Source organism: Oncorhynchus clarkii, chromosome 16 (assembly GCF_045791955.1).
Source record: "Oncorhynchus clarkii lewisi isolate Uvic-CL-2024 chromosome 16, UVic_Ocla_1.0, whole genome shotgun sequence".
NCBI lineage: Eukaryota > Metazoa > Chordata > Actinopteri > Salmoniformes > Salmonidae > Oncorhynchus > Oncorhynchus clarkii.
In genome coordinates this window covers 58039580-58064422 of record NC_092162.1, presented here as the reverse complement: position 1 = coordinate 58064422, position 24843 = coordinate 58039580, and the positions used below count along the sequence as shown (strand labels likewise).

At 42.2% G+C, this 24843-nt stretch overlaps 1 protein-coding gene across 1 annotated transcript in view; it reads left to right on the top strand.

The window, feature by feature from the left end:
• LOC139368810 (plexin-D1-like) overlaps positions 1 to 24843 on the top strand; it is a 111357-nt gene that overhangs the window by 14155 nt on the left and 72359 nt on the right. Inside the window, exons 5-12 of the mRNA XM_071108180.1 lie at positions 2806 to 2935; positions 5441 to 5618; positions 5728 to 5836; positions 14145 to 14244; positions 16042 to 16140; positions 17927 to 18019; positions 18184 to 18277; positions 21507 to 21664. Of these exons, the coding sequence (XP_070964281.1) occupies positions 2806 to 2935; positions 5441 to 5618; positions 5728 to 5836; positions 14145 to 14244; positions 16042 to 16140; positions 17927 to 18019; positions 18184 to 18277; positions 21507 to 21664 (961 nt within the window). The remainder of the gene's footprint in view (positions 1 to 2805; positions 2936 to 5440; positions 5619 to 5727; positions 5837 to 14144; positions 14245 to 16041; positions 16141 to 17926; positions 18020 to 18183; positions 18278 to 21506; positions 21665 to 24843) is intronic.

Here is a 24843-nt window from a genome sequence, read left to right as displayed (position 1 = left end):
AGAATCTCAAATATAAAATATATTTTGATTTTTTTAACCCTTTTTTGCTTACTACATGATTCCATTTGTGTTATTTCATAGTTTTGATGTCTTCACTATTATTCTACAATGTAGAAAATAGTAAAAATAAAGAAAAAAGCTTGAATGAGTAGGTGTGCCCAAACCTTTGACTGGTACTGTATGTGTGCATGTGTGTCTTAGTGTCTGTATCTGTGTATTTGACAGTATATTTCTTGTATTTTTAGGGTGTGTTGTCTGTGAGTGTGTTCAAAGCTGTCTGTCTGTGATTGTGTCTGTATCTCTCTGTCTCTGTGTATGTCTTTATCTGTCTGTCTGTGTATGGGTCTCTCTGTATCTGTCTGTGTGTGGGTCTCTCTGTATATCTGTCTGTGTGTGGGGCTCTCTGTATACAGTAGGGCAAAAAAGTATTTAGTCAGCCACCAATTGTGCAAGTTGTCCCACTTAAAAAGATGAGAGAGGCCTGTAATTTTCATCATAGGTACACTTCAACTATGACAGACAAAATGAGAAAAAAAATCCAGAAAATCACATTGTAGGATTTTTAATGAATTTATTTGCAAATTATGGTGGAAAATAAGTATCTGGTCAATAACAAAACTTTATCTCAATACTTTGTTATATACCCTTTGTTGGCAAGTCCGTGTTGCCCAGCAACAGCCCCAAAACATCACTGTTCTAGAGGAGATCTGCATGGAGGAATGGACCAAAATACCAGCAACAGTGTGTGAAAACCTTGTGAAGACTTACAGAAAACGTTTGACCTCTGTCATTGCCAACCAGATACTTATTTTCCACCATAATTTGCAAATAAATTCATTAAAAATCCTACAATGTGATTTTCAGGATTTTTTTTCTCATTTTGTCTGTCATAGTTGAAGTGTACCTATGATGAAAATTACAGGCCTCTCTCATCTTTTTAAGTGGGACAACTTGCACAATTGGTGGCTGACTAAATACTTTTTTTGCCCCACTGTATATGTCTGTGTGTGGATCTCTCTGTATATCTGTCTGTGTGTGGGTCTCTCTGTATCTGTCTGTGTATGGGTCTCTCTGTATATCTGTCTGTGTGTGGGTCTCTCTGTATATCTGTCTATGTGTGGGTCTCTCTGTATATCGGTCTGTGTATGGGTCTCTCTATATATCTGTCTGTGTATGGGTCTCTCTGTATATCTGTCTCTGTATGGGTCTCTCTGTATATCTGTCTGTGTGTGGGTGTGAGAGAGATCTATGTTTTAAGATGTTTAATATTCTTCTCATCAACACGCATCTTCCTTATCACATCCCAGACATATCTAGTGAGGAATGAGCTTCTCCTCTCAACTCATATTTTAGCAGCTTTTGTTAACTCTGTTTTTCTTAAGGAGCTGTGTGTTACCTTTTAAAACCTGCATGCTTTTGACAGGTGATGAGTAATACTGCTGCTAGTGTGTGTGTGTGTGTGTGTGTGTGTGTGTGTTTTAGAGAGGGAGGGAGTTGTTTATGTATCAGTATATGAGTGTGTTAGAGTTGACAGATAAGTTGTGAATGGATTTTAGAATCAATTTCAAACAGTAATATATGCCACACTTTTCCTGAGCAGCCCCGGGCATGAAGGTTTCCTCTTAAGGAAGGGAGGTAAGAAAAGTCCATTCTGATGCCTCACTGGATTAGACAGAGGGAGACAACTCACTGGTCACTGGTTAGTTACTGCCTGACTTTCCTGGTCAGCATCATAGCTTCTCAGTGTACATACTGTACAAGTGTGTATGTGTGTGTAAAATAGGTGTGCGTGAGCAAGCCAGCGGATGTGTGTATACATTTAAATGTACTTCTTTGTGTTTGTGGGTATGTAGGAGGTTTTATGTGGGATTGCAGATACATTCTATTATATTCCTAGAAGAGCTGCTGACCTCATGGCTCATCCTGGTCCCTCAGCGACAGTAGGGGACTGAAATCTGGACATTCACTCACGCATGCAGCGAAACACACACACACGCAAACATACACACAAACAGGCACATTTACATGCATCCACACGTCTGCACACTCACTCATTTGCGCATACCTATTTTAGAAGTGTCAAAGGAAAGTATGGGTGCTAAAGTCATTACATGGTGATTATCACTTCAAACTGCTGTTTTATTGTCTGTGGTTGCTCTAGTCCACTTTATCTATACTTTAAGGTTGTTGTGTTCTTGCTCTGCTCTATTCTGCACTGCAGGAGTACTAGCTGTGCTCGTTATTAGTCAAACAGTAGTCATAATATGAGCCTACCTTGCCTGATCGCTCCCACTTTCTCACAGTCTGTCTCTCATACATATGTATGCACAGATAGACACAGAAGTACACACACACATATGAATAAATAAAGACTTGGCCTGGTAGCTTCTTAATTAGATCAACTGGCCCCTGATCTAGGTGCTGGAGGGGCAGGTTGTCATGGGAACATGAGTATGTGTGTTGTGTGTGCTGAACTGACTGATAGTCCAGAACTGTCATGTGACACAATGAGATGATGAGAATCTGATACTCTGTGCAACAGACCAGAACACTGACTGGAGAGCAGATGAAGTGGGAAAACTGAGTAAACAACATTTGCAATGTGGAGCTTTATTGTTATTAGGTCCACAGAGGAGCTCATTTGAGAAGTACTGCTAGACTGTAGTCTGGCTATGAATGGCTTTCACTATACGATATCTCACTGTCTTTTCTTCCCATAGGGAGATTATAAACATAAATGATCAGGGAAGTTGGCTTCAATTCATACTTCTTTACCAATGTGCTCACTATATACCCTGTGTGCAGGTGTTCCATCCAGAGGGAGTGTTCCGGGGGGCTGATGGTGCGCTCCTGGATCGGAATGGGTGAGGGTCCCCAGCAGTGCCCCTCCATGACCCTCACCCCCCAAGAGATCAGCCTCTCCGCTGACATCAAGGTACCAGACATTGCATAATAGCTGGTTTTCCTATGTCCTACATCAGTACGTTTATCAGTTCAAACAGAAACTTTAGCAAATATTGTGAAGTTTCAAGTCAAATCAAAGTTTATTTGTCACGTGCGCCAAATACAACAGGACCTTACAGTGAAATGCTTACTTAAAGGCTCTAACCAATAGTGCGAAAAAAGGTATGTGTGTGTGTGTGTGGGGGGGAGGGGGGGGGGGGGGGGTAAGTAAAGAAATAAAACAACGGTAAAAAGACATTTGAAAATTACAGTAGCAAGGCTATATACAGACACCGGTTTGTGAGGCTTATTGAGGTAGTATGTAGGTATGGTTAAAACTTCTTATGGCTGTGCGGCAGTATTGAGTAGCTTGGATGAGTAAGGTGCCCAGAGTAAACTTCCTACAACTCAGGTCCAGAAGCTAAGATATGCATATTATTAATAGATTTGGATAGAAAACACTCTGACGTTTCTAAAACTGTTTGAATGATGTCTGTGAGTATAACAGAACTCATATGGCAGGCAAAAACCTGAGAAACAATCCAACCAGGAAGTGGGAAATCCGAGGTTTGTAGTTTTTCAACTCTTTGCCTATCCAAGATACAGTGTAAATTCGGTCCGATTGCACTTTCTAAGGCTTCCACTAGATGTCAACAGTCTTTAGAACGTTGTTTGATGCTTCTACTGTGATGGAGGGGGGAATGAGAGCTGATTGAGTAACAGGTCTGGCAGAGTGCCATGAGCTCATTCAGGCTCGCTCCCATGAGAGGTAGCTGCGTTCCATTGCATTTCTAAAGACAAAGGAATTCTCCGGTTGAAACATTATTGAAGATTTATGTTAAAAACATCCTAAAGATTGATTCTATACATCGTTTGACATGTTTCTACGAACTGTAATGGATTTTTTTTACTTTTCGTCTGACCTGCGCGTTGTGAATTTGGATTTGTGAACTCAAGGCGCGAACAAAAAGGAGGTATTTGGACATAAATGATGGACTTTATGGATTCCTGGGAGTGCATTCTGATGAAGATCATCAAAGGTAAGTGAATATTTATAACGCTATTTCTGACTTTTACTGACTCCACAAAATGGCGGATATCTGTATGGCTTGTTTTTGTGTCTGAGCACCATACTCAGATTATTGCATGGTGTGCTTTTTCGGTAAAGCTTTTTTGAAATCTGACACTGCGGTTGCATTAAGGAGAAGTTTATCTAAAGTTCCCCGCATAACACTTGTATTTTCATCAACATTTATGATGAGTATTTCTGTAAATTGATGTGGATCTCTGCAAAATCACCGGATGTTTTGGAAGCAAAACATTACTGAACGTAACGCGCCAATGTAAACTGAGATTTGTTTATATAAATATGAACTTTATCGAACAAAACATACATGTATTGTGTAACTTGAAGTCCTATGAGTGTCATCTGATGAAGATCATCAAAGGTTAGTGATTAATTTGACCTCTATTTCTGCTTTTTGTGACTCCTCTCTTTGGCTGGAAAAATGGCTGTCTTTTTCTGTGACTAGATACTGACCTAACATAATCGTTTGGTGTACTTTCGTCGTAAAGCCTTTTTGAAATCGGACACTGTGGTGGAATTAACAGCAAGTTTATCTTTAAAATGGTGTAAAATACTTGTATGTTTGAGGAATTTTAATTATGAGATTTCTGTTGTTTTGAATTTAACGCCCTGCACTTTCACTGGCTGTTGTCATATCGATCCCGTTAGATGGATCTAACGGATCTCTCTAGAAGTTTTAAAGTAACTATGCATATATGATGAACAGAGAGTAGCAGTAGTGTAAAATTATTATTATTATAGTATTGAGTTGTGAAGTTATCATCCTTCTCAGTTGTACGTACACTAGGTACATTATCAGGCTCACACACAGCACTGTGTTGGGTATGTAAGTCAGGTAGGCTGTGATAGGTCCAGCAGCTGTCCAATTCACAGTCATCACTCAGAGCCACAAGAGCTGGGCCCCCTGCCGTCTCCCCAAACAGGAAACAGCAGGCAGGAAAGAGGAAGTAAGGGCCACAGCCAGGAAGAGATCAATTCCAAAGACAATAGAGTGCAGTTCAGTGTAGCATGTTACCATAACGTCAGTGGCTCTCCAACTACCGTATCTATAGCTATGTCATCTTCCTCTCCATCTCTATCCCCTTCTCCCCCCCTTCCCCCTCTTCCCCCTTCCCCCCCTTCTCCCCCTCTTCCCCCTCTTCTCCCCCTCTTCCACCTCTTGTCCCCCTCTTCCCCCTCTGTTTTTCTCGCACATATTGAAATAGATCAGTGAGATTTACAGGCAATGCAGTCCTGCTATATGACACTGTGTTGTTCCTCAGTGTTATGTCTCTCATGTCTCTTCTCACGTAACAGTATATTTGGATGCAAGTTTATTGTGCCATCTGTCATTTGAAGACAATGTTTTCTCTCTCTCTCGTCCCCTCACTCCTTCCCTTCATCCCCCTCACCCTTCCTTCTCTCCAACAGGATGTGGGGATTCTGATAAACGGTAGTGTCCCTGACCTGGTTGGTTCCCGGGTAGAATGTGACTACGGATTGGGCGTTGCCACCGTTGCCACTGTGCACCTGGACTACGGCCCCGCCCAGATTCAGACCTGCCCCCTCCTGCCCCGGGAGAGGTATCCCCACATCCCCCCTGGCAGAGGTAAGGGTTACATGTACTGGTAGAACACTAGTTGGATTTCATCCAGTGACATCACCCCTGATCCTGAGATATGCCGAATATGTCTCCATGTTATATGTTGTTGTGACAGATCACCTGATGGTTCCTGTGGCGATTAAGGTGAATGGCACGTCTGTGGTTTCCGGGACCTTCCTCATCTATGATTGCGAGAGGACAGGAGCGATACACCCCAAGATTGCGTGAGTGTTTCAAATCTATGAGTCATCCTCGGTTTCTTTTAGATTTGTTCCACCATCTCCCTGTGTTATCCACTAACACTTGCCAAACCTTCCTAAGTTAAACCCAGTTACAATGAACACACACACACACAAGGCCCAAAGCCCCGTCACTTGCATGAAGAAAATAAGGAAATACAGGGTGCCTTGTGAGAATTCATTGGCGAGTGGGTAACCCGCCTCTACCATCCATTCTATTAGCCAACGTGCAATCACTGTGGAATAAACTGGATGAGCTCCGTTCAAGACTATCCTACCAACGGGACAATAAAAACTGTAATATCTTATGCTTCACCGAGTTGTGGATGAATGGCGACATAGATAATATACAGTAGGCTAAGTTTTCCGTGCATCGGCAGGACAGAACATCCACTTCCGGTAAGACGAGGAGTGGGGGTGTGTGTCTGTTTGTCAATAACAGCTGGTGCGCAATGTCTAATATTAAGGTAGTCTCGAGCTATTGCCCGACTGAGGTACTGTAGCGACTAGGTACCTCATGATATGCTGTAAATCACGCTATCTACCATGAGAGTTTTCATCTATATTTTTCATAGCCATAAATTTACCACCACAAACCAACGCTGGCACTAAGACTGCACTCAGTGAGAAGTATAAGGCCATAAACAAACAAGAAAATGCTCATCCAGAAGCGGTGCTCCTAGTAGCCAGGGACTTTAACCTCTAGCAACGAGCAATCCCGTATCCGGGATCTTAAGTATAGCCTCAAGCTCATTAGCATAACGCAACGTTAACTATTCATGAAAATCGCAAATGAAATGAAATAAATATATTGGCTCTCAAGCTTAGCCTTTTGTTAACAACACTGTCATCTCAGATTTTCAAAATATGCTTTTCAACCATAGCTAAACAAGCATTTGTGTAAGAGTATTGATAGCTAGCATAGCATTAAGCCTAGCATTCAGCAGGCAACATTTTCACAAAAACAAGAAAAGCATTCAAATAAAATAATTTACCTTTGAAGAACTTCAGATGTTTTCAATGAGGAGACTCTCAGTTAGATAGCAAATGTTCAGTTTTTCCAAAAATATTATTTGTGTAGGAGAAACACCTCCGTTTTGTTCATCACGTTTGGCCAAGAAAAAAACCTGAAAATTCAGTCATTATAACGTCAAACTTTTTTCCAAATTAACTCCATAATATCGACAGAAACATGGCAAACGTTGTTTAGAATCAATCCTCAAGGTGTTTTTCACATATCTATTCGATGATATATCATTCGTGGAAGTTTGGTTTCTCCTCTAAACCACATGGGAAAATGCATGCAGCTGGAGTTTACGCAATAATTTCGACGGGGGACACCAAGCGGACACCTGGTAAATGTAGTATCTTATGGTCAATCTTCCAATGATATGCCTACAAATACGTCACAATGCTGCAGACACCTTGGGGAAATGACAGAAAGTGTAGGCCCATTCCTTGCGCATTCACAGCCATATAAGGAGACATTGGAACAAAGCGCATTCAAAATCTGGGGCATTTCCTGTTTGAAATTTCATCTTGGTTTCACCTGTAGCATCAATTCTGTGGCACTCACAGATAATATCTTTGCAGATTTGGAAACGTCAGAGTGTTTTCTTTCCAAAGCTGTCAATTATATGCATAGTCAAGCATCTTTTCGTGACAAAATATCTTGTTTAAAACGGGAACGTTTTTCATCCCAAAATTTTAATAGCGCCCCCTAATGCATAACTGGTTAATGCAGGCAAACTTTAATCTGTTATACCTAATTTCTACCAGCATATCACATATGCAACAAGAGAAAAAAAAACTCTAGACCACCTTTACTCCACACACAGAGACGCATACAAAGCTATCCCTTGCCCTCCATTTGGAAACTCTGACCATAATTATATCCTCCTGATTCCTGCTTACAAGCAAATACTAAAGCAAGAAATACCAGTGACTCGCTCAATATGGAAGTGGTCAGATTGCATGGATGCCGTGATACAGGACTGTTTTGCTAGCACAGACTGGAATATGTTCCGGGATTCATCGAATGAGGCATTGAGGAGTATACCACCTCAGTCACCTGCTTCATCAATAAGTGCATGAATTACGTCGTCCCACAAGGACTGTACGTACATATCCCAACCATAAGCCGTGGATTACAGGTTAGAGCTGCCGTTTTCAAGGAGCGGGACACCAATCCGACACTTATAATAAATCCCGCTATGCCCTCAGACGAACCATCAAACAGGCAAAGTGTCAATACAAAAAGTATTGGATGTGGCAGGACTTGTAAACTATTACGTACTACAAAGGGAAACCCAGCCGCGAGCTGCCCAGTGACGTGAGCCTACCAGATGGGCTAAATACCTTCTATGCTCGCTTCGAGGCAAGAAGCATGCATGAAAGCACCAGCTGTTCTGGACAACTGTGTGATCACGCTCGCTGTAGCCTATGTGAGCAAGAGCTTTAAACAGGTCAAAAAGTCTCACTTTTCCCCTACCTACATATACAAATAATTGTTGTAAGTAAGCATAGCACAGTAAGGTCTAAACCTTTTGTATTCGGCGCATGTGACAAATACAATTTGATTTGATTTGAAATAGCTGGATCATAAGTGTGAGATTTGAGGCACTCAAACAGCCCCGTCCCCGTTCTCTGCCAAGTCCCTAGCATCACTCAAATGTCGGCCAAATGTCATTTATTGTCTCAATGGCATTCTCATCGCACATAGAGCAACAATCAGAATGGGCGGCAGAGCTATAGAAACCAGTATCGGTGTCACTGTGGGGAGCTGTGCTGTTTATATTTGTGTTGTACTGTATGTTGTTGGTTGGCTGTACGGTATCTCTCATGTTGTATGTTGCCTAGCAACATTTGTTTATTGGGATTAAATATAGTTTATTGAATTGAATAGTTTACCCTCTGTACTCAGTGAGGGTGATGTTGGTTAAATGTTATTCTATGTCTATTAGCATAGTTTAAATTCAGCCTGGTCGAGGCTTTATGTGGAATGTGAAATTAATATACTGTGGAAGCAAAAGTAAGGAAATTGTAAGTAGGAGCTTTGGTTGGTTCTGTTGATGTTTTTTCATGTAGAGGCTGTGGCCTGTATGGTCTGTATGTCAGCGTGACTTCTGACCACAGAGGCAGGAGAGAAACTGCCCACAAAATGAGGAGGAAACTGAGCTACACTTCCTAACCTCCTGCCAAATGTATGACCATATTAGAGACACATATCTCCCTCAGATTACACAGACCCTCAAAGAATTCACAAAAGAAATCCAATTTTGAACAACTCCCATATCGATTGGGTGAAATACCACAGTCTGCCATCACAGCAGCAAGACCTGTTGCCACAAGAAAAGGGCAACCAGTGAAGAACAAACAAACACCACTGTAAATACATCCCATATTTACATTTATTATGTTCCCTTTTCTACTTTAACAATTTTCACATCGTTATAACACTGTACATGGAGTGCATTCCGAAAGCATTCAGACCCTTTGACTTTTTCCACATTTTGTTACATTACAACCTTATTTTAAAATGGATTAAATAAAAATACAACTCCTCATCAATATACACACAATACCCCATAATGACAAAGCAAAAAGAGGTTTATTGACATTTTTGCAAATGTATTAAAAATATAAAACAGAAATAACTTATAAGTATTCAGACCCTTTGCTATGAGACTTGAATTGGTGCATCCTGTTTTCATTGATCATCCTTGAGATGTTTCTACAACTTGGTTGCAGTCCACTTGTGGTAAATTCAATTGATTGGACATGATTTGGAAAGGCACACACCTGTCTATATAAGGTTCCACAGTTGACAGTGTATGTCAGAGCATAAACCAATCCATGAGGTGGAAGGAATCGTCCTTGGAGCTCCGAGACAGGATTGTGTCGTGGCACAGATCTGGGGAAGGGTACCAAAACATTTTTGCAGCATTGAACGTCCCCAAGAACACAGTGGCCTCCCTCATTATTAACTGGAAGAAGTTTGGAACCACCAAGACACTTCCTAGAGCTGGCCTCCTGGCCAAACTGAGCAATCGGGGGAGAAGGGCGGCAAGGTAGCCTAGTGGACTAGTAACCGGAAGGTTGCAAGTTCAAACCCCCGAGCTGACAAGGTACAAATCTGTCGTTCTGCCCCTGAACAGGGCCGTCATTGTGTTTCTAGGCCGTCATTAAAAATAAGAATTTGTTCTTAACTGACTTGCCTAGTTAAATAAAGGTAAAATTAAAATAAAAAATAAAGGGCCTTGGTCAGGGAGGTGACCAAGAATCCGAAAGTCACACTCTGACAGAGCTCCAGAGAAGGACAACCATCTCTGCAGCACCAATCAGGCCTTGATGGTAGAGTGGCCAGACGTAAGCCACTCCTCAGTAAAAGGAACATGACAGCCTGCTTGGAGTTTGCCAAGAGGCACCTAAGGACTCTCAGACTATGAGAAACAAGATTCTCTGTTCTGATGAAACCAAGATTGAAGTCTTTGGCCTGAATGCCAAGCGTCACGTCTGGAAGAAACCTGGCACCATCTCTACGGTGAAGCACAGTGGTGGCAGCGTCATGCTGTGGGGATGTTTTTCAGCGGCAGGGCCTGGGAGACTGGTCAGGATCAAGGGAAAAATGAACAGAGCAATGTACAGAGAGATCCTTAATGAAAACCTACTCCAGAGCGCTCAGGACCTCAGACTGAGGCGAAGGTTTACCTTCCAACAGGACAATGACCCTAAGCACACAGCCAAGACAACACAGGCTTCGGATCAAGTCTCTGAATGTCCTTGAGTGGCCCAGTCAGAGCCCGGACTTAAACCCGATTGAACATCTCTGGAGACACCTGAAAATAGCTGTGCAGCGACGCTCCCCATCCAACCTGACAGAGATTGAAGGGATCTGCAGAGAAGAATGGAAGAAACTCCCCAAATACAGGTGTGCCAAGCTTGTAGCATCACACCCAAGAAGACTCAAGGCTGTGATCCCTGCCAAATGTGCTTCAATAAAGTACTGAGTAAGTGATTTGAATACGTATGTAAATGGAATATTTCCTTTTTCTAAAAACCTGTTTTTACTTTGTCGTTATGAGCGTGTAGATTTTAGAATAAGGCTGCAACGTAACAAAATGTGGAAAAATGTCAAGGGGTCTGAATACTTTACGAATGCACTATAGCCATAATATGACATTTTAAATGTATTTTTTCATATGAAACTTTTGTGAATGTAATGTTTACTGTTAATTTTTATTATTGATTTCACTTTTGTTTATTATCTATTTCACTTACTTTGGTAATGTAAACATATGTTTCCCATGCCAATAAAGCCCTTTGAATTGAAATGAGAGAGAGGCTTCTCTGTTCTGGAGGACAGCCAGCTGGTTTCCTATTTGCGTATTTGACCATGTTTCGGGATCTGCCTTATCTCATGAGCAGATCTTTGGATCAGTGTGTTTGTGTGTGTGTGCAAGTGTGCGCGTGTGTGTGTAAATGCTGATCAGATCTGTTAACTATTTGGATGTGTCCCTCTTGCACACTTATCATGTCGCTTTGGAGGTGTGAAAGTAGACTTGAGTATAATATACAGTATGTGTTTACCTATAAATGACTGTGTATGTGTATGCATTCAGAGGCTAACTTAGGGTTTGTTAATTTGGCTCACTTGTCAAATTGGTTTAGTGGTGTGAAAATGGACTTGTGTGTGTGTATACATGTGTATGTAAGTAGGTGAATATGTGTGTGTGTTCTTTTATGCCTCTGAGGTCCACAGTGGGGTCTGATAGTGTGAAGTATTGCTGAAGGTGATAATGCCCTAAGTGCCATTCTCACGTGAAGAGCACAGGGCTGCTAAATGAAGACTGCAGATTAGATTAGACTCTATCCACATTTAATCACTTCAAGCTGTGGGATCCTGAGTGGTGCAGTGGTCTAAGGCACTGCATCGCAGTGCTAAAGGCGTCACTACAGACCCGAGTTCGATCCTGGGCTCTATCACAACCGGCCGTGATCGGGAGTCCCATAGGGTGGCGCACAGTTGACCAAGCATCGTCCTGGTTAGGGGAGGGATTGGCTGGGGTAGGCCATCATTGTAAATAAGAATTTGTTCTTAATTGATTTGCCTAGTTAAATAAAGGTTAAATAAAATAAATAAAAGTTGCTCTCTCTCTTAACTCCAAAAAGACTGAGAGAGGCTCTCTGTGTCCACTAGAATTTCACCATAACACTGTAACCGGATACGGGCTTATTTCAAACTGCGTTTGGACTGAAGCCTGGTTCTGTGGGTCTTGCATCTGTTTTGAAATGGTACTGTGTGTGTTTGTATTCAGAATGGTGTGTGTGTATGTGTGTGTTGAGAGTGCTCTTTCACAGCCGGGTCGATGTGGTTTCTAGGTGAGGCGCTAATGGGGAGCATTCCTCTCAGACCAAACGACTCTCTCTCTCTCTCTCTCTCTCTCTTTCTCTTTCTCTCTTTACACACTCCCCACTTTCTATCTTTTCACTCTCTCACACACTTTCCCCATTTTTTTCACCCTTTGTCTCCCTCCTTCTCACTATCCCTCTGTGTCTCTCATTCCTCCCTCTGCCCCCTTCCCCATTTAATAACGTCTATTCTCGCGTTCTCCTTGACAGAGACATGATTGAGAGTGTGTGTTTAACCACAGTGCTCACTGAGAGGCCCTGAGAGTAAAAGCTCACCTGTGTGTTCAGTGTGTGTGGTATGTTCATTCTGTGTGTGAGGGTCAGCGGTGGGGGGTTCAGGATGGCTCTATAGGACAAGCAAGAAAGGACAAGAAGCTAGAAAGAGTGTTTGTGTGTGGGTGTGTTGTGTGTGTTTCTGTGTGTTTGTGAGTGAGACATTTAGTGAAAAATAAATAAATAAATAAATAAGAGTCTCTGGAGTGGGTTGTCTGCTTCTAATCACCTCCACCCCACCAGAAAACTCACTAGGCTTGGGCCGCATCCAGATTGTCATACCAGGATATTCGGTAATACCTGCTCTGAACACAAGAGGTGCTATATTCAAACCCCACTGAGCCTCTGTAATCTTAAGGTTATAAATGATAGCAAGTACATGTAAAATTCCATAGAGAATGCTAACTAAATGCTAACAAGCACATTGCAAACACTTTATACAGTCTCTGACCTAAACTATTTGCAGGACTGAAATCCCAGCTCATAAAGTTATACAAGTAACTCAAAAATGCTACTCACAGTTTTCTGCACACACAAAACAAATATTAGACAGCAAGGCTCTTGATCCAGGAGGGGATTCTCTGCTGCTACCAAGCGAAGCTTGATTTTGGAAGAAGCTAACCACTTAGCTAACTAGCTACTAAATTAGCAAACCAAATGCACAACTGCAGAGCATTTAGCACATTTTAGACAGTTAACATAATAGTTATAAGATATCTAGCTGGCAAACATTTAGTTTTGAATTCCATACTGTAACTAAATCCCATGGCTTGTGCTGCACAACAGTGAGTGATTCACAAGGCTCCGGTCTCTCGTCGTTGTGTGCTTGTAAACAATGAAAAATGATGTGACAGGTGAAATTAAGAAAGCAATCTTCTTTATCTCCTAACATATTGCACACATTGGTTTAAGGTCTTTGCAAAAAAGTAGCTACAAATATTCAGATGTAGAAAAAACTCAAAATAAATAGTTTCAACGGTATTGACGGTATTAAAAAAACATCTCGTGGCTATTTCCAAATATCCCGGTATACAGTATATACGGCTTACCGCCCAAGTCTAACACAGACACACCACTCCACGTTCCTGCAAACCCCTCCATCTCTCCAATCTTAATCGGCAAGCTGCACCCCTTCTCCCATGGTTGTATGGTTGTATGGAGACAGACAGGGAATCACTGGAGGGGCTGTCACTACAGGTGTTGGAACATCTGTCTTCCACCCGCAGGCAATAGAGACACACACAGTGGAGGTGTTCCAATTTGGGCTGCTATCTGGGAAGACGCACACACAAACACGCACAACCACACACACACAGTACACACATACACACACGCGCAATCACGTACACATGCACGCATGCACGCATGCACACACACACATAGAGCTCCCTCTGGGATTCCTGACTACATAGGTCCTAATGAATAGTGGAGCTCTCTGTTTAGTATCTTCTCTCTGTGCCAGTGTAACCATGTTTGATGTTGCTTCGTCCACTGATTTGTCCACTGGGTTTGTTTGAGTGTTTACTACAGGCTCCAGGTCTCATCTGTGTGTGTTTGGCCCGTGTCAGATGGTCTAATTGTTATCTATGTTTGTTGTCCTGTGTTTCAGGTGTATCAGCTGTCTAAGCACCAGGTGGAGATGTTACTGGGACCTAAACAGCCACTCTTGCCTCTCCACTAAAGACGACTCCAAACCCAGCCTGCTAGAGGTGAGTTACCCCTCTGTGTTAAACCACTCCAATCAGACATACTGGCTAGATTAGAAGTAGCATTAATAAGCATGATTCAGTTCCTCACTAGTCCTGACCTTAAAGGGGCAATCCGCAGTTGAAACAATAACAAAATGGCATCCCGCCATTGTTTAAGTAAAACGATGAAGTGTGGGACTGAAGAAATGTAACCACTCTCAAATGCATAAACAAAGCTGTGGATACAAGTCTGACCATCCATGATGTCAACATTATAGTTTTAATCATGTGTTGATACAGTGTTTGTTTGCATATCGGGTTTGGCCGGGGTAGGCCGTCATTGTAAGTAAGAATTTGTTCTTAACTGACTTGCCTAGTTAAATAAAGGTTCAATGAAAATACTTTGTTTACAAACATTGAGGTTAAACAAGCTTATATTTTGGGTTCTGATGGGGTACAACAGTTGAACTAAGCTCATGAGGCATTTCTACATTATATTCTTCAAGAATCAATGGGTACATATCATTCATTTATAAGTCCAAAACTAGATGTAGCAACGGAAGATTGCCCCTTTAAACATTAGAGGGGAAGACTTCAACTAAACCCTAGATCAGTGGCAACCAATCACAAGCTCCTATGATGATCTCAGTCCATTCTCATTTGGCCTTGTAACAGCCCGGCAAGTCATGTGGTCATACCAGGTCAAAGCTATCTTACTGTTGTCAGCCATTTTTAAAACAGCCCATAAAACCTCGGGAGGCATGGTTAACATACTCCCAACGAGATAATGGGCCATGTTAAAGCCTCTCGGACCTTTCCAAAACTCTCTCTCCCAGTTCTTCATCGTGGTGGCTTTTGATAGGCCCACTGGAGCCAGTGTGTTGAAGAATGGGTTCACTGTTTCACAGTTTTTCCTGTCTTATGTACAATGCTGTGGTGTCCAGTTAGTGTGTACTGTGCCCGAGTGTGCCTTTATCAGAAAATGAATGTTAGTAATGATGTTTTCAAAATGGTCAAAATCTGTCATTGAAGACTGAGCTCAATATTAAACCTATTTTTTTCAGACCTCTTTAGAGAAAAACATCTGACAAGCTTTAATTGTGATGAGAACCCCTATCCCTTTAAGTATTGTTATGTTACGACAAGACAAGCTCGTTAAGTTCATTATAGCTATCACAGCCCCCCTAGACACTCCTCACCTCCTCAGAGCATACCTATGCCCTGACAGCATCACCGCTGTGGTACAGCCAGCCACCCCAGTCTTCTACTGCCTTTGGTGTTAGAGCCAAGAGTGTTAACACACAGCTAAGTCCCTCTGCCACTATTAGGAGCCCCACTCACAGGCAGCTGTTTCTGAAAGGAGAGGGTCTGATTGGGTCCAGAGAGACTGATGTACTCAACTGGAGGAGTGTGGTTAGGTGAGTCAGAGTGAGTTAGTCGGGCCATACCATGACAATAAATGTCCTGACTGAAAAAGAAAAGTCATATCTTCATCAAAATAATATTCCTATCTTAATCGGAAAAAAAGTCCTATCTTAATCGAAGTAAAAGTCCGATATGAGGTTCTGTAAAGATGGTCAGAAATAAAGTCTGAGTTCAGGTCTTCTGCTTGGAGCCCCATTCTGCCATCATTCCGCCATCTTTGCCATCTGGTGTGTCTCACTGCCCCTCCACTTTAGGATGTTGTTGTTTCCCTCTGAGCAGAGCAGAACTTCACCCTCTTCTTTCCTCCTCCTCCTCTCAGCCACATAAACAGGACAGTTTTTTTACGTTGTTTTCTTTAACCCATGAGTGTTTGTGTCACCTCCTGTCCTCCAGAATTCTGCTTCCTGTCCAAGCCTTGTGGCCAAGGATGTTCCACCATCACCCTCAGGGATAACCCAAGACTTTACCCTGTCGCTAAGCAACGTGGAGCAGGTACAGTATACCCTTACCCTTGTTAGATATTATCCTAAATGTGGTACAGCCGGATAGGACTAAAGTAACTCTTGGTCTTAGAGGGAGATTGGTGGGAATCATAGTCATCAATCCCTAAATGGTTGCTCTTTGGGAGTGAGCTGAGACAGCTGCAGTGACTGTGTGGGAGAGGTTAGAACCAAAATTATACCTCGTAGCTGTCTGTTCCCACCAGGTTCTCACCTCGTAGCTGTCTGTTCCCACCAGGTTCTCACCTCATAGCTCTGTTCCCACCAGGTTCTCACCTCGTAGCTGACTGTTCCCACCAGGTTCTCACCTCATAGCTCTGTTCCCACCAGGTTCAATCAATCAATCAAATGTATTTATAAAGCCCTTTTTACATCAGCCGATGTCACAAAGTGCTGTACAGAAACCCAGTCTAAAACCCCAAACAGCAAGCAATGCAGACGTAGAAGCACGCTGGCTAGGAAAAACTCCCTAGAAAGACAGGAACCTAGGAAGAAACCTAGAGAGGAACCAGGCTCCGAGGGGTGCCTAGTCCTCTTCTGGCTGTGCTGGGTGGAGATTATAACAGAAGATGGCCAAGATGTTCAAATGTTCATAGATGACCAGCAGGGTCAAATAATAATAATCACAGTGGTTGTAGAGGGTACAACAGGTCAGCACCTCAGGAGTAAATGTCAGTTGGCTTTTCATAGCCGATCATTCAGTTAGAGACAGGTTCTGTGATGTCTTATCTCTCAGTATGTATACAGTCATTTACAGACATATGGAGACATTCAAAGAACATATAGCAATCTTTAGTACTATTCACCCTATCTTTCTACTTTTGTACATTTTGTACCTTCAGACACTGATTTCAGATCAGTCTGTATAACCCCAATCCTAGCCTCAACATATTGAATGTGAGCCAGAAGCTGATATTGTATCTGTGATGAGGGTCTGACTCTGTCTGTTAGCATGTGACATTCCATCCCTGACTAGTTGCCAGGTCTGGTCAGTCGTAACTATAACCCTGTGCCCTTTCACACACTCTCCCACTGGATTTATATTGTGATAGAGAGTCACACACACACGCACACACACACACACTTTACCATCCAGATTTTGATGAATATGATGAATATGAATTATACATGATTCTGAATTTCTGCCTGGCAGGGACAATTATCCTGTTCTATTTAGATGTTTTGCATTCTTCCCCTCCCAGGGTTGTCAATGGTTACCAGAGTTGTTCAGGGGGACACAGTTCTCCCAGCCAGGTCCCTGTTATTATGTCTCAGTTGACACCCTATTCCCTACATGTATAGAATGAACCCAGGAAGATCAACCCTGCTCGACTAATGGGTATCTAGCTCAACTAGATGGAACAGCTACTATGCTGATAATGGAACTAGAACAAGCACATCCTCTGAACAAAGACACATCTCCAATCTCCAATACAAACATGACTAACTATGTGAAAACATGGAGTAACCTTGGTGCCAGGCTGTTGCTGCTGTAGCTTTCTTGCCAATGTTGTCTAACCAATGTTGTCTTGCCAATGTTTGGCATGGATCCATCCAATTGCAAAGCAGTCGGCTGAAGCAGAAACAGACTGTCAATCAAGCTAGGATGGGGAAAATAAAGACCTAGCAACATTTCTAAAGGCAAAATATCTATCCCAAAATGTGTTTCCACAAACCCCTGTTTTCCTGGGTGATGTCAGACTGCGACAGCCTTCTGATTGGTTTATAAATGAAGGTTTTATTGTCATGAGGACTGTTCGGTTTGTTTTGCTTTGTAGCAGGAGGAGCTTGAGTGTGACTTTGGGAGTGAGCAGCGGTACGAGGCTCGATGGCTGAACAGTGTCTCAGAGGTCAAGTGCAGTGGAGTGATGGTGAGTACAACCAATCACCTTCCTAGGAGCATGTGTCACTCAACACAATCTTGGTGAAGGTGCCAGTCAGAAATAAGATGTTTAGTGTATGGCCAATCAAAGCCATGCTTACTGGTTGTGTATGGTGAAATGGCCAATCAGCGAGCTTGTTTCTGTCCATGCAGCTGACCACAGCGGAGAGGAGTCAGGTGTTTCACCTCAGCCTGCGGAGAAAGGGACACCTGGACAAATACATTGACAGCCCTAAACCCATGACCGGTAAGAATATACACACGCATACACAGGCATGTGCACGCACGCACGCACACACACACACACACACACACACACACACACACACACACACACACACACACACACACACACACTCACACTCACACTCACACTCACACACACACACACACACACACACACAAGCCTACTCCCAGATGCCAGTATATTCTCAATGTTAACAGGCCATGTATTTGCCATGTGAGCCCTGAGAGCAGAAGAACTGACCTACAGCCAGAAGAACTGCATACTTTACTACAGGACTAATGCTTCATACCATACTCACTGCTCAGTCATCAAAACACACAAGCACAAATGGTTTCTCTGTGGGAGGTGCTGGAACATGCACATGCACATCTGTTTCTCTAGGTTTATGTTATGTCTTCCCTCTCTGTTTCTCTGGGTTTCTGTTGTCTTCCCTCTCTGTTTCTCTGGGTTTATGTTGTCTTCCCTCTCTGTTTCTCTGGGTTTCTGTTGTATTCCTTCTCTGTTTCTCTGGGTTTCTGTTGTCTTCCCTCTCTGTTTCTCTGGGTTTCTGTTGTCTTCCCTCTCTGTTTCTCTGGGTTTCTGTTGTCTTCCCTCTCTGTTTCTCTGGGTTTCTGTTGTCTTCCCTCTCTGTTTCTCTGGGTTTCTGTTGTCTTCCCTCTCTGTTTCTCTGGGTTTCTGTTGTCTTCCCTCTCTGTTTCTCTGGGTTTATGTTGTCTTACCTCTCTGTTTCTCTGGGTTTATGTTGTCTTCCCTCTCTGTTTCTCTGGGTTTCTGTTATGTCTTCCCTCTCTGTTTCTCTGGGTTTCTGTTATGTCTTCCCTCTCTGTTTCTCTGGGTTTCTGTTGTCTTCCCTCTCTGTTTCTCTGGGTTTATGTTGTCTTCCCTCTCTGTTTCTCTGGGTTTATGTTGTCTTACCTCTCTGTTTCTCTGGGTTTATGTTGTCTTCCCTCTCTGTTTCTCTAGGTTTCTGTTATGTCTTCCCTCTCTGTTTCTCTGGGTTTCTGTTATGTCTTCCCTCTCTGTTTCTCTGGGTTTCTGTTATGTCTTCCCCCTCTGTTTCTCTGGGTTTCTGTTATGTCTTCCCTCTCTGTTTCTCTGGGTTTCTGTTATGTCTTCCCTCTCTGTTTCTCTGGGTTTCTGTTATGTCTTCCCTCTTTGTTTCTCTGGGTTTCTGTTATGTCTTCCCTCTCTGTTTCTCTGGGTTTCTGTTATGTCTTCCCTCTCTGTTTCTCTGGGTTTCTGTTATGTCTTCCCTCTCTGTTTCTCTGGGTTTCTGTTGTCTTCCCTCTCTGTTTCTCTGGGTTTCTGTTGTCTTCCTTCTCTGTTTCTCTGGGTTTCTGTTGTCTTCCCTCTCTGTTTCTCTGGGTTTCTGTTGTCTTCCCTCTCTGTTTCTCTGGGGTTCTGTTGTCTTCCCTCTCTGTTTCTCTAGGTTATCTGTTATGTCTTTCCTCTCTGTTTCTCTGGGTTTATGTTATGTCTTCCCTCTCTGTTTCTCTAGGTTTCTGTTATGTCTTCCCTCTCTGTTTCTCTGGGTTTCTGTTGTCTTCCCTCTCTGTTTCTCTGGATTTATGTTGTCTTCCCTCTCTGTTTCTCTAGGTTTCTGTTATGTCTTCCCTCTCTGTTTCTCTGGGTTTTTGTTATGTCTTCCCTCTCTGTTTCTCTGGGTTTCTGTTATGTCTTCCCTCTCTGTTTCTCTGGGTTTCTGTTATGTCTTCCCTCTCTGTTTCTCTGGGTTTATGTTGTCTTCCCCCTCTGTTTCTCTGGGTTTCTGTTATGTCTTCCCTCTCTGTTTCTCTAGGTTTATGTTATGTCTTCCCTCTCTGTTTCTCTGGGTTTCTGTTGTCTTCCCTCTCTGTTTCTCTGGGTTTCTGTTGTCTTCCCTCTCTGTTTCTCTGGGTTTCTGTTGTCTTCCTTCTCTGTTTCTCTAGGTTTCTGTTGTCTTCCCTCTCTGTTTCTCTAGGTTTATCTTGTCTTCCCTCTCTGTTTCTCTGGGTTTCTGTTGTCTTCCCTCTCTGTTTCTCTGGGTTTCTGTTGTCTTCCCTATCTGTTTCATAGGTTCAGTATGATATACGCAGCCCGTGCAGTGATGTAATGGAGCCCTTTCAAATAGCCTATGTGTACCAGCAGAATGTATTGTGTTAACCTCTTGCGACGAGCAATCCCGTATCCGGGAGCGTAATCATAGCCTCAAATGCATTAGCATAACGCAGCGGACGTAAATACCCCTAGAAACTTTTCCTATTAATGAAAATCGCAAATGAAATTAAATAAATATATTCAAACACAAGCGTAGCCTTTTGTTAACAACACTGTCATCTCAGATTTTAAAAATATGCGTTACAGCCAACGCTAGAAAAGCATTTGTGTAAGTTTATCATTGCATAATGCTATGCTAGCTCTGCTGGCAGCAGGCAACATTTTCACGAAAATAAGAAAAGCAACCAAATTAAATCATTTACCTTTGAAGAACTTAGGATGCTTTCACTCAGGAGACTCCCAGTTAAAATGTTCCTTTTTTTCCAAAAAGATTATTTTTGTAGGCGAAATAGCTCCCGTTTCTTCATCATGCTTGGCTGAGAAATCGACCGGAAAATGCTGCAACTATAACGCCAAAATTTTTTCAAAATTTGCTCCATAATTTCGACAGAAACACGGCAAACGTTGTTTAGGATCCATCCTCAAGGTGTTTTTAACTTTTACATTCGATAATATATCCGTCGAGGCAATTGGTTTCTCATAAGAAGCGATTGGAAAAATGGCTACCTCAGTAGTTACCCGAGATTTTCTGCGGGAGACACCATGTGACCACATGCTATATATGGTCCCTTACGGCCATTCTTCAATGGAAATGCCTAATAAGACGTCACAATGCTGTAGACACCTTGGGGAATACGTGAAAAACGTAAGCTCATTCGTAACTCATTCACAGCCATATAAGGAGTCATTGGCATGAGGCGGTTTCAAAAAATGCCGCACTTCCTGGTTGGATTTTTATCTGGGTTTCGCCTGTAACATCAATTCTGTGGCACTCACAGACAATATCTTTGCAGTTTTGGAAACAACAGAGTGTTTTCTTTCCAAAGCTGTCAATTATATGCATAGTCGAGCATCTTTTCGTGACAAAATATCTTGTTTAAAACGGGAACGTTTTTCATCCCAAATGTTTAATAGCGCCCCCTAATGCATAAAGCCCTCCCCTTTGTCCCCTCCATCTCCCTCTCTCTCTCAGTGGAGGTGTACAACTGTGGGGTCGGCAGTGGGGATTGTTCCCAGTGTTGGGGACGTGAGGACCAGGGTCATCTGTGTGGCTGGTGTGACAACATCTGTAGAACCAGGGATGACTGCCAGTACATGAGTAGTCAGTGTCCTGACCCCGAGATCACCAAGGTAGGAATACACACACACACACACACACACACACACACACACACACACACACACACACACACACACGATGACCCATCCGCGAGATCCATAAGACTGGATACGTCTAACTGTACTGTACATACTCATTCATGCAATTCTCCATCCCGTCATTGTTGACCTAGGGCCTAATTTAGAACAGGAAGTGGTGGTGTGTCACATGACCTGTCACATGGCACTGTACCCTGCCTTTCCTCTGTCTTGTGATTGGGGCTTATTTTGGAAGGGGAAGTGTTATTACAGAGCTTCATTAAACCAAGTCAGTCTGAAACATCACTCTTTACTGTACAACTCCCTGACTGAATGACGCCACAGCACAGTCACAGCACTTAGGCACTGGCTCTTATGGAGGAACAACACAACTGATCTGGAGGGATGACAGAGGGCATGGGAACACTTAGCCACTGTCTAACCCTGTCTGTCTGTCTGGGCAAGTGCGTGTGTGTGTGCGTGCGTTTGCGTGTGTGCGTGTGCGTTTGTGTGTGTGGAGTTCTGTGCATACCATGTTGGTATTGAGCTCGGTACACAGTCACCCACAGAAATAGAATAGAGCAATATACATTACCGATGTGATCACACTACAACCACATTGGTCAGGGAAATGAATGTGTTTATTTGGATGCAGATCTCACTGTGGTCAGCACCTAGTGGTCATTAACCCCAGTCAGCTGAACACATGGGTTCAACTCTTCAGATGGATTCATCTGAGTAACTGTGCTCCTTTCTATCAAGGCTTCTGAATATTTGTGGTTATGTCCCTATGTTTGAACTGCCAGGCACTAAAGAGTGTTTAGAGTTGCAATCAGACCCACTCTGAACGCTGCTGAATGCTGCCTTTATCTGTGCTGCAGACAGGAAGTACGGCTCACATGAGGCTCAGTTGGCCTAAACACTTCCTGTAGATAAAACCTGCCTGGCCTGGCCAAGCAGGGGAACAAAGAAGTCTGACACACACACATGCGCACACACACACACATACACACTAACACTCAACTAATCTATAGCATCTTACGCACATGGGTACACCTTCATTCAAAGGCCAGCACGGGTTTAGAGCCACAACATATAGACCAGTTGACGTTTTTTATGGGGTACATCAGCTTTAATATTGCAGATAGATTGCAGCTTCCAACAATGTAATTGCCTGCATCATTTCCAATCCCCCTTATATTTTTGGGATGTACAGTACCAGTCAAAAGTTTGGACACACCTACTCATTCAATGGTTTTTCTTTATTTTTGTTTTCTACATTGTAGAATAATAATGAAGACATCAAAACGATGAAATAACACATATGGAATCATGTAGTAACCAAAAAAGTGTGAAACAAATCAGGTGTAACAACACATGCACAGGATCGGTACATCCGAACATCACACCTGCGGGACAGGTACAGGATGGCAACAACAACTGCCCGAGTTACACCAGGAACGCACAATCCCTATATCAGTGCTCAGCCTGTCCGCAATAGGCTGAGAGAGGCTGGACTGAAAATAAAATTTGATTTGATTTGATTTTACGCACACAATCTATTTTACAATAGTTATATTTTGTTTGTTTTTACTCCTATCCTTCCGCTAAACTCAATCCCTCCCATCTATTTCTGAAGATCATGCAGTTTGATTTATTTTTGCCATATATTTTTAACTGCTGTTTCACAAAAGTTTTTAACCAATTTACATTTTACTGACATGGCATATTTTACATGAGTTATCGTGTTGTTATTAGTACCACCATTCAGCTCCACTCAACCCATCCCATCTATATCCTAACACCATCCATACTGGATTTATTTTTGCCATATATTTTAAAACTGTGCTGTGATGTGTCACAAAAGTTCTGATCCTTTCTATTCTCATAGTTTCTACAGATTGTAAATGAAAGATTAATACAATTCTAAAAGTAATACTTTTTTATTGATCTATTGACTATGACATTTCATATCGCCCAGCAGTGCTATCTGCAGAGTTAGCTCCAGGTAAATGTTGCAATTCTTCAGCCATTCCTGGACCTGCGAGCAAATCAAGCTATGAATGGACATTACCATAACAAATTATCTAATGATTCTGTCTCTTCGCAGCAAAATCTGCAGAGCTAGGATGGCTGTATCCCTCGTATATATAACATTGCAAGAATTATGTATAATATTTTAATTTGAAAAACTCTAAGTTATGAATCCAGCGTTATTTTGCACATCAGTTCATAAACCATGTACCATAGAATCGATACGTCAGAAATCTCTTCCCAACTATTTTGCAATCTATATGGTAAATGTTGTTAATTTATTCATCCTTAAATGAAACTGGTGTACTTTTTATTCATCACAATTTTCTTTAACCTTTCTAGCGCAGGTGTTCCGCTAGCAGAACCCCTCGACAACATTCCGCTGAAAAGGCAGCGCACGATATTCAAAAATGTTTTTTTTTAAATGTAACTTTCACACATTAACAAGTCCAATATAGCAAATGAAAGATAAACATCTTGTTAATCTCCCCATCATGTCCGATTTCAAAAATGCTTTACAGCGAAAGCACAACATATGATTATGTTAGGTCACAGCCAAGTCAAAAAAACACACAGCCATTTTTCCAGCCAAAGATAGGAGTCACAAAAAGCAGAAATATAGATCAAATTAATTACTAACCTTTGATGATCATCAAATGACACTCATAGGACATCATGTTACACAATACATGTATGTTTTGTTCGATAATGTGCATACTTATATCCAAAAATCTCAGTTCACATTGGCGCCTTACGTGCAGTAATGTTTTGATTCCATAACATCCGGTGATTTTGCAGAAATACTCATAATAAACATTGATAAAAGATACAACTGTTATTCACAGAATTAAAGACAGACTTCTACCTAATGCAACCGCTGTGTCAGATTTCAAAAAAACTTTACGGAAAAAGCATAATCTGAGAACGGTGCTCAGAGCCCAATCCAGCCAGAGAAATATCCGCCATTTTGGAGTCAACAGAAGTTAGAAATAACACCATAAATATTCACTTACCTTTGATGTTCTTCATCAGAAGGCACTCCCAGGAATCCCAGTTCGACAATAAATGACTGATTTGTTCCATAAAGTTCCATAAAGTCCATCATTTATGTCCAAATATCCACTTGTTAGCGTGTTCAG